General features: G+C 37.5%; 1 protein-coding gene across 2 annotated transcripts; it reads right to left on the bottom strand.

The window, feature by feature from the left end:
• Positions 1 to 3,431: 3,431 nt before the first annotated feature.
• On the bottom strand, positions 3,432 to 10,217 carry LOC311280451 (synaptosomal-associated protein 23-like). 2 transcript variants are annotated; one of them, XM_084392614.1, is made up of 8 exons: positions 10,063 to 10,217; positions 9,379 to 9,452; positions 8,994 to 9,035; positions 8,779 to 8,827; positions 7,737 to 7,854; positions 4,239 to 4,391; positions 3,976 to 4,120; positions 3,432 to 3,596 (listed from the first exon to the last, which is right to left on the bottom strand). In XM_084392614.1, the coding sequence occupies exons 1-8, from the start codon at positions 10,205 to 10,207 to the stop codon at positions 3,537 to 3,539; spliced, it is 786 nt and encodes a 261-aa protein (XP_084248740.1). In that variant the 5' UTR covers positions 10,208 to 10,217; the 3' UTR covers positions 3,432 to 3,536. The 2 variants fall into 2 exon arrangements, with proteins under 2 accessions (XP_084248740.1, XP_084248739.1); XM_084392613.1 differs by lacking the exon at positions 3,432 to 3,596 and having other exon boundaries at positions 3,790 to 4,120.
• Positions 10,218 to 10,594: the final 377 nt, after the last annotated feature.

Raw genomic sequence — 10,594 nt, 5'->3', positions numbered from 1 at the left:
CGTAATAGGTGTGAGCGGAGGCTCCGTCTTCTTTCACGAGAAAATCTTTTCTGGTTAATTTGGCCTGTTCAGTCGGTCGAGGTTAGACATCCGTCGGATGTTCGATATCGCTGCTCATGTATTTCGAAGTTTGTTTTACCCATAAACGAAGAACGAAAAAGAACATCTCCATGAGTATATCGGGGCCTGGTTTAACCTGGACCTGGTTTAGTTAAACGGTCGGAATCATCTTTATTTGTTGCATTCTCGTTTTCTGCATCATTTTAGCAAAAGTATCTATTTTGCTGCTCACCGTGTTTCTGCTACTGTTATTAAAATAACCATGCCAACTGCAGCTCTTGTGTGGCACCTTACGTATTTGCGAGAGCGAGAGAAGCAACACGCACAGCGGAAAGGGCTTGAAGCATATTTAGCTCTAGATAAAAATATATCAGAAGATGTAGCGCAAAAATATCATTACAGTAAACAACCCTGAGCACTTTAAAACTGTAGAAACGGTAAAATGGCACAACTGGTCCGAATGGAACCAAGCGGTCCGCCATTTTAATACCACGGATAAACAATAGAAATATTGAAATAAGGGGGTTCAAATAAGACAAGCTTTAAAAATTAATAGCATGCACTATATCTTAAAGGGGTCATCGGATGTAAAATTCACTTATATATGGTGTTTGGATATAAATTTGTCTTTGCAGTGTGTGGACACAACCACTATATAATGAAAAAAAATCCATTCGCACCTTTATTTTATCTTCAAAAAGCCTAAACACTCTCAATAATCAAGCCTTTGGATTTTCTGAGCAATATGATGTCATACTGCTCATGCTCCGCCCACAACCACTTCCCGTATTAGCATATTTCCGCCCTCAGCCAGTGGTTTATACTGTCCACCAAGGCAGGTTGCCAAGGCAGCACTTTATGTGTCTGTCACGGGTCACTGTGAACAAAGCTGTTTTTGCGGAGGTAAAAAGGGTGTTGTTTTACACAACCATTGAGGAATTTTAACCAAAGTATGTTACAAACATAAAGACCCTAAAGAATCATACCAACTTGTGGAAAATGGGCATCCGATGACGACCCTTTAAATAGATGGTTCTCAACCTGTTTGACTCCATGCCCCCCATTGTCTAATATGATATTCAAAGACCTCCAAATATATTTCTGGTACTTCTGCTGCTCATTTTCAAGAAAAAAAAAAGAAGAAAAGATTTCATCTATAGAAAATAAGAGTAGCAATAGATTAAAATAATTGAAAACAATAATTATAGAAAAATAATTCAATAACTGAATGTTCCTCAGGATTTACACTTTTTATTACCAATAAAATTACACAACTTTTAGTTATAGTTACGATTTTTACTCACAAATAGCATACAAATTACTTTTCCAGTTTTGGTTTTGGTTTTACATTAAAAATGACAGTTGTTGAGTGCATAAATGAATGCTTTAAATTAAATAAAAATCCAATCCAAAAATGGGCCCCGGCCTCCTGGTTGACTTAAAAGGAGAGAGACATTTGACATTACTTCATACATATTGTTAAGAGAGTGATCACAGTTACCATGTCATTGAATTGCTTTGCGACTATAGGAATTGTTTTACTATAAACAAGTAGTGCTGTAAACCGAATCCTATACCTGTCAAAAAATCATCCGTGACTTCTTTTATAAAAACACTTCTTTTTGTGGTAAGCTCCATATATGCGTTATGTACTCCATATATACATACATACTACGCTACATAATGCATTTTTTTGCATACCCTCAAGGTTCCCCCTGGGTGAGGGGCTCTAATACTGAACTCACTACTGTGTCATTTTTGACAGCAAATGGCAATTTTGTGTCTAAGAACTTCAGTATTAACATCTTTTTTATACCATTGTATACAAAATATCAAAGTTGTGTTGTTGGTCTGAATTTCACTTCATGCGAGAATGCAGTCTAAATGTACTTCTGCAAAGTGAAAAGTGTTTGTATTAGTTGCCAGTCACAGGTATCCATGAAAACGAAGAAAAAAAAGTCCAAAAGAGCTTAAGCATGTGTTGGCCTGCTTGATATATGCCTAACTGTCAAGACAGAAACGAGCTCTGTTGCACTTAGCCACAGAAAACAATGTGGTAGGCCCAATAACACCACTACAGAACATAAATAACTAGAAAAAAAAACTCATGTGATGTAAAGCAAGCAATAAGAATAGGTGTCAGAGTGTAATCAGTTCTGAGAAAATTCGCCTACATAACATAAATAGTATGCTTTTTGAGGCCTCCATTTTAGGAAGCACTTTTTGTGGTTAGATTTCAAAATAGTCTAACAGCAACCTCTGCTGGTCATTTTGACACAAAGACCAGAGGACATACAGTACAAAGTGAGGTAACACTTTATTTCGATAGTCCATTTTAGACATTCTACTAACTATAAGTAACTTTGCAACTACATGTCAACTAACTGTCATTAGAGTATTAATAAACATGCTTAACATCTGCTTTTGATGGTCCCCCGACAGATATTCTACTGACTATAAGTAACTTGCCAACTACAAGTCAACTTATTCTCCTAACCCAAACCCTAACACCTAACCATAACCTAACAGTCTACTGACAGTCTACTAATACTCAATTGAGAGTTAGTTGACATGTAGTTGCAAAGTTACTTAAAGTTAGTAGAATGTCTAAAGTGGACTATCAAAATAAAGTGGAACCCAAAGTACAACATAAAAGGATTATGAAATATCTCCCCCTCCCTCTTGCAGCCACATGACGTGTTTACTGGAGCAAGGGTAGGACAACCTGTCACTCACATGACATCACAGCAATAGCATACCAGGACCATCCAATGATCCACTCAATTCATAGGACAAAATTAATTCCCGCCCTACATTTTTTTCTTGTTTAAGAAGCCGTTTCACTCGGATATACGACATAATAGGGAAGACAGTAGCAACTTAAATTTTATGTTGACTTGAATCACACTTTCCAAAGGCTCAATCATCTTAAAGCCTTATTATGCAAATTATTTAATGACACAGCTTGTGTCCAGCTATTGACAAACACCAAGATTACAATAAAAAGACACAAATGGAAGTGAAATGGAAATGTAAGTAGCAGCAGATCTTTTCTTCCGTATTGTGATGTACATCGGAGTGAAACTATAAGAAATTATTTTTTTCGTGCAGGGCTTGATTCGATCCATTTGGTTGTTGACTGGATTTTGAGTTGTGTCCGTTGCACACAAAACTGGAGGTAGTTGAACGGAAGCTTGTAGGGCAGGGGTTTAAACTGACTAAATGATTGGAGAAGTCCTGCAGAAGTCACTACAGAGAAGTCTGTCTTTTCTCCAGAAGATTGAGTTATTTAGATTAAATGTTACAAGGTCAAAAAAAATAAGAAAAAAGAAAGAAGAAATGCACATATGCAATGAATCATTGTTCACAATAAATCTAAAACATGCATTTAGAAAATCAATAGGATATATATATATATATATATTTTTTTTTTTTTATGCCGACTTAAACTTGTGGTGGTCCTGTCAGTATTTCCCTTATTGGTGTGCCTTGGCATGTTGTCCTGCAGCAGTAACATCATGTGTATTTTTTTTAACCTGGCAAAAAAAGGCAGTAAAGGAGTCAGTTCACATATCTATCTATCTATCTATCTATCTATCTATCTATCTATCTATCTATCTATCTATCTATCTATCTATCTATCTATCTATCTATCTATCTATCTATCTTTACTGTGCAAAGTAAAATACACAGATCATTTCAGTCGTTCAATATTTTCCTCCACTGAGCTCTTAAATCTTTCTGATTTCTAAATCTTACCATTTTTTTTATTATATTTGTTAACTTAATTAACATAAACATACGTGTATAAGTTGTCACTAGAGTGTATATTGCCAGCTAGATCTAAATCTCTAGCGCCACAAATGCACTAGTATCCCAATGAATCACCTCTGAATTTAATAATAGTAACTTTACCTTAGAATTGATGTCCTTAATAGTTTGGATCTGATTGCTGATCTCGTTGCCCATTCCCAGTGCCATGCTCTTCATAATAACAATGTTGTCGCCCACCTTCTTCAGATCATCTTCCATCTCAACTTCTCGTTGATCATTTGTTATTCTAACAGAACAAAAAACACTTGAATTTTCCAGTTAAGACCATTACATCTATTAGATAAACGTGTCTAAATATAAATTAACAGCTTGTGCCATATGGCAACGCATAACACAAATCTCACCTTTTGATGTAAGGGCCGGAGGGGGCTGCTGACCCAGCATAAACAGCCTGCCCATTGCGGATGGCACTCTGTTGGTTGGATACCACATTCCGCTTGCTTTCTTTTGGTTCCTTACCCTGCTTATATCTCCTGTCACCCTTGAAGGACTTCACTCTGAAAGAGGAGCCATTCAGATCCAAAGAAATAGATCAAATACAAGCACTGAGGTGAAAACCACAAACTAAAAGTGGCAATTTAGTTGATAATTATAGCTGCTGAAAAGGTAAGCTTAGACCAGCATAGTGCTGGTTTAATGCTGATCTAGGTAGTGGAGCAGTATAGCTAAGCTATTCACCAACAAAACATACACTCACCTAAAGGATTATTAGGAACACCTGTTCAATTTCTCATTAATGCAATTATCTAATCAACCAATCACATGGCAGTTGCTTCAATGCATTTAGGGGTGTGGTCCTGGTCAAGACAATCTCTTGAACTCCAAACTGAATGTCAGAATGGGAAAGAAAGGTGATTTAAGCAATTTTGAGCGTGGCATGGTTGTTGGTGCCAGACGGGCCGGTCTGAGTATTTCACAATCTGCTCAGTTACTGGTAGTGATGGCAAAATGAGGCTTCCTGAACCACTGAGACCTTGCAGGCCATTGCTTCAGCTAAAGGTTCATTACTCGAAGCTTCATTCAGCATCGCTCACTAGTGACACCTAGCTACTGTGCAAAGAAATAGCAGACAAATTCATTCATTCTGAACCAGTGTCGCGGGCGCGCCTTCCCCCGGCAAATAAATATACATATTTATTTGTATATTTACATTAAAAATAAATATTTTTATTTAGACCCTCCCTAATTTTATATAAAATATATATTTTTATAAAAAAAATTTTTTTTTTAATATGTAGCCTATCTTTCTATGAACAACAACAGTGACACCGTGTTGAGTGCAGTGCTTATGTTTGAGGGAGTGTAATAAAGTACATTTATTCATTTAGCAGATTATAGATAACAGATTAAAGTAAACTGCAACAGAATAGTCCGAAAGGAAGGATTACAATAGATTTTTATTGAGAAACAGAATTATTTCAAGTGTGTTGGGGTTTAGACGATTCCTCTTCTTGGACAAAATCTCTCCAGCCTTGGAAAAGATCATTTCACAAGGACCAGAGGATGCAGGGGAACATAAAAATGCCAGTGCCAGCTGGTATATGCTTCTGTTGAGCCCAGACAGGGGAGGATTCCCTCTTTCTTGCTGGCTCCATTACCAGGAAAAAGGAAGAGTCACAAAAAGCAAACAAATCCAAAAGGGCAATCCAAATAAAAAAGCAATCCAGTCCAGATGCAAAAATCCAGAGCAATCCAAATAATCTTATCTAATTAATATAACAAGACTATAATATAGCTAGGCCTACTATAATAATAATAATATAGACTACTATAACTATTCTAACCTAATAATGTAATAATATAGGCCTACAGCCCACACATATGACACAATAACGACAATGACAATGATAGTCTCTCTGACTCTCTGACACTACTACAACTCCTGACAACACCCACAAGGAGGCGCGAGTTTCGAATCCTTTTATCCGGAAGCGACACTCAGACCGAACCGATGACGTATTTACACAAACCGAGGCCTCGTTTGTCATTAGTCACGTGATTTTCACGTTAACAACACAAGCCTCGAATCGCGGCTTCATCTGGCACGCCCACTTTTTCTCGACACACGCTCCGACGCCTCGGTTCAAATGTCACATCACTAGTTACTGGGATTTTCACGCACAACCATTTCTAGGGTTTACAAAGAATGGTGTGAAAAGGGAAAAACATCCAGTATGCGGCAGTCCTGTGGGCGAAAATGCCTTGTTGATGCTAGAGGTCAGAGGAGAATGGGCCGACTGATTCAAGCTGATAGAAGAGCAACTTTGACTGAAATAACCACTTGTTACAACTGAGGTATGCAGCAAAGCATTTGTGAAGCCACAACACGCACAACCTTGAGGCGGATGGGCTACAACAGCAGAAGACCCCATCGGGTACCACTCATCTCCACTACAAATAGGAAAAAGAGGCTACAATTTGCACGAGCTCACCAAAATTGGACAGTTGAAGACTGGAAAAATGTTGCCTGGTCTGATGAGTCTCGATTTCTGTTGAGACATTCAGATGGTAGAGTCAGAATTTGGCATAAACAGAATGAGAACATGGATCCATCATGCCTTGTTACCACTGTGCAGGCTGGTGGTGGTGGTGTAATGGTGTGGGGGATGTTTTCTTGGCACACTTTAGGCCCCTTAGTGCCAATTGGGCATCGTTTAAATGCCACGGCCTACCTGAGCATTGTTTCTGACCATGTCCATCCCTTTATGACCACCATGCACCCATCATCTGATGGCTACTTCCAGCAGGATAATGCACCATGTCACAAAGCTTGAATCATTTAAAATTGGTTTCTTGAACATGACAATGAGTTCACTGTACTAAAATGGCCCCCACAGTCACCAGATCTCAACCCAATAGAGCATCTTTGGGATGTGGTGGAACGGGAGCTTCGTGCCCTGGATGTGCATCCCACAAATCTCCATCAACTGCAAGATGCTATCCTATCAATATGGGCCAACATTTCTAAAGAATGCTTTCAGCACCTTGTTGAATCAATGCCACGTAGAATTAAGGCAGTTCTGAAGGCGAAAGGGGGTCAAACACAGTATTAGTATGGTGTTCCTAATAATCCTTTAGGTGAGTGTAGATGATTAAGCAGTTGGACCAGCATGGTCTTTCCTGGTTGACGGTTAAGCTAGTTAAGAACCTGTCGACCAGAATCTCACTTTGGGTACTAGCATCCAAAACACAACATTTGTTGTTCTTTTCAGCATCTTACATCAAGTCCTCTGTTTCTGAATAATACACTTGAAGAAATTAAGTAGCCAAGTTTTTGAATTTCTAAAAAAAGCTTTTGTAGAGCTTGACACAGCTAGAATTTATTAAATGTATAAATGTATTTAAAATTTCATTATAAAAAAGCCCATTGAGTTATAAGACTTGATTCATTTACATAGAAATCACACTTCACAAAAGGTACACTATGTAACTTTTTTTGTTCAAAATGTATATAATGAGCAAGTACATCATGAATCCATCTTCCAACCCGTGCTTTTGTCTTATGAATAACTACGGTACTCCTATAATAAGTGTTTATATTCAGACTGTAGCCCGGTACTTGTGTCCGGCTACAATGTTCTTCCACAAGACACATGCAATTTTGTTTATTAAACTCCCAGAAGTTACATAGTGTACCTTTAATGTATGCTTTTTTAGTCTTAAAATCACTTAAAGTCATCTCAAATCATCTTTAAGTCACCAGGCCCCAGCCCACTAAGAATTCCAATATTATTCCACAGTGTCTTACTTCTTAATTGTGTTGTAGTCCGACAAGAAATGTAGTCTAACTAATTTAAATTTAAAACTCATTGTCACATAATAAGGTAGATGCTCTAACCAACCTGTTCCATGGCCACACACACAGGCCGCAGCATTTGGACAGTTCGTTCAGGTTTTTTCGAGCCTGTTTCATGTCCTGCTCGATCTGGCCCACTTCCTGTTTGACATTCCTTAGTTTTTCTGATATAGAGAGAAAGAGAATAAAGGTGTGGTAGTCACCAGTCTGTTGTCCATTGTCAATAGTGATGCATGAAGCATGGCTCACACAGAGGTCACTTTCCAACCAATCAACTTTCTTTTGGTCACCGCAGAAAATTTGCATGATTAACCTGATCCCAGTGCAGAATGGGGATTCTTTTTTACCTTCATACGGAATTCCCGATGACTTGATTTTGAAAGTGAAAATTTGCCAACCAATGGCGAATGGGATTGCACCTTAAAGGCAGCGTAGGTGATTTGTTCCAGAAACATTTTTAACATTCACATCCTAAATGCAATCAATAAGTTAAGTGGTCTTAATGTATTTATATGAAAATATATCGTCTGTGGAAGGTGTAGGACCATAAAAAGTTCGTCCAATCATTACGATGTCCTCCCTGCTCTTCTTAGTTAATATGTTAGAGATGGAAACCCGTGACGTTAAACTTCGAGCAGTTTGTGACTTGAATTTATGCGTTTAAATGGCAACACTATCAACGGCGAAATTAACCTGCAGCAGTCAAGTGGTACAGCTCAGTGTTTACGTTCATTATTATTGTAATGTTATGTGCTTTGAGACATGCGCTAGTTTAACGCCGTCTCTCATGACACTTTTGTTTGCTTCCTGCTGAACGCGTTCATGTGTTTTGAAGGAGGCGTGGCTTTGGAGACGCTCTGAAGGGAGGGTGGGATCTTATGCTTTCAAAGCTAGCTTGCTATTGCTAACCTCACAGAAAATTGCCTACCCTACCTTTAAGAGGCATTTCATGGCTAATTACTATAAAGTATACTCTAAATGCCATCCATAAGAATATTCAGAAATGATTTAATGTGTGAAAAGGCCTCCAAATTTTGAGATATTGAAGTAGACATCAGGAATCAGGTGCATTGAGATAACAGACTCACCTCCCTGCTCATCCAGCATAGTTATTGTTTTGTCCCCAATGGTCATAGTCTGCAAAACACACATGCTTCAAGTCAAGTTCAACTTAAAGCAATGACCAAATTGCAATTGTTCTGAGCATTTTTACAATTCAAATAGCTGCATATGTTATTTGGGACAAGCTTTTAAGGAGCATCCATATGTCATTGGTTTAACTGGTTGAAATAAGACAACTTACCTCCTCTGTCATTTGTAAAATTCGTCTACAACTATCAGCTGACTGACAAACAAATACAAAGAAACTTAGTCAAACATTACTGTAGTAGAATGATAAATCTATTATGCTAAACACATTTTATTAATACTTCTGATTAACTGTGGTTGTTCAAAACGAGTTTCGTTCTCAATAAACCACATTTGACCTGGAAAATGACAAGCACTATACAAGTGAGAACAAAAGAGAAAGAAAGATGGGGCAATGAAGGAATTTTATCTCTAGTTTAGAGAAATAGTATGCTGCTTTCATATGTGCTGGGAATTGTACAGGAACAGAAACAGCATCTAATAAAAGAACAAGAGGACGTAAAAGAAGAAAACAATATTTAATGATATCACAAACCTACCTCATCTGTTACACGGTTGGCTTTAATTGTGATCTCATCCACTGACATGTCTGCCATACTGCTGAATTGGGATTCTGCTGGCACAAAAACTTTACATACACTTTGGGAAAAGTAGCCTAAGTCAAAGTTAAGATGATACATTTGCTTATAAACAAAGATTGCCACAGATGGAGCTTTCCATGGAAATACAACTAAATTTCACGTGATTGTATGTGACAATATTAAACGAAGAGAACCATTTAAAATATTTGTATCTTTGGGGGGAATTTTTACCCCACCTTGTTAAGACTTATGGGTGTTCCAAGTCAAAAATGGCCAGCTTTCAAAAAACTGCTTATAAATATGCTGTTATACTATATTACTGCCAAATATTGGATTCAATCTTTTTATCAACTTGTTTTCTTTCAATTAGCACAGGTTTTGTATTTCTTTTTAGAAATGATTGATCGTAGGCATAAATAATCTGAGTTTATGGACCTCAGTTTAAGATCTTAAAAAATTGAGGTGAATAAACTCAGATCAATTAGGTAAAGGATTTTCAACACAGCACAAGGGTAAGTCAAACTAAATAAGCTATCAAGCACAGCAGCATTTTAACAAAAGTGTAAGTTAAAGTGAGAGTTGTCAACAAAGTATATCTCTTTTAGTTAATGTACAGGTGTATATATGTATCTGAGAACTTACTCTCAAGACGCTCCAGAGTTCTGATGATGAGTGATGAGTTATGATTCAGTTGTAGGCTATATGTCGAAGTTTCCTCTTTGCACCACAAAAAAAATCCGCAGAGAGAGTTGTGGGTGTACCTATACAAAAACCAGCCAATTGCCATTCAAACTCCGATTTCGCGGCGAAAAAAACTGTTCTTGGCAACACTGAAACGGGGACAGGGGCATTTGGATAATGAGGGCATTTGGCAATAATACTACTCGGAAGTTTCCAGTAACAGGGTTAAGATCACCTACAGACAGACGGTTAACCATGTGATCGCTGATTATTAGGCTACTATTTAATTGGTTTAAACATTAAATCATGTTCTCTGTTAACATGAATTATCTTGAACCTGCTGAAATGTATATATTTACTTACCAACTGCATTCTGAATAAGTATATTTCTGCTATATATTTAAATATATTTAGAAATGTTTGATTTAAAGTCGCAATTGCGTTATAAAGTCAGAAGCAGAATTGAGTTAGAAGCAGACTTTTTTTCCTCAGA

Source organism: Rutilus rutilus (genome assembly GCF_951802725.1).
Source record: "Rutilus rutilus genome assembly, chromosome: 21".
NCBI lineage: Eukaryota > Metazoa > Chordata > Actinopteri > Cypriniformes > Leuciscidae > Rutilus > Rutilus rutilus.
Note: the sequence above shows the minus strand (reverse complement) of the source record. Positions and strands in the feature narration are given on the sequence as shown.

Bases quoted from the DNA above. Each gene is read 5' to 3' on its own strand.
- LOC311280451 (XM_084392613.1), bottom strand. From the start codon at position 10,207: ATGGCAATTGGCTGGTTTTTGTATAGGTACACCCACAACTCTCTCTGC. The intron at 9,036-9,378 runs GTAGGTTTGTGA...TTTGTTTGTCAG, and splicing joins CCAACCGTGTAACAGATGAG to TCAGCTGATAGTTGTAGACG. The intron at 4,392-7,736 runs GTTGGTTAGAGC...CTCCTCTTTCAG, and splicing joins TGTGTGTGGCCATGGAACAG to AGTGAAGTCCTTCAAGGGTG.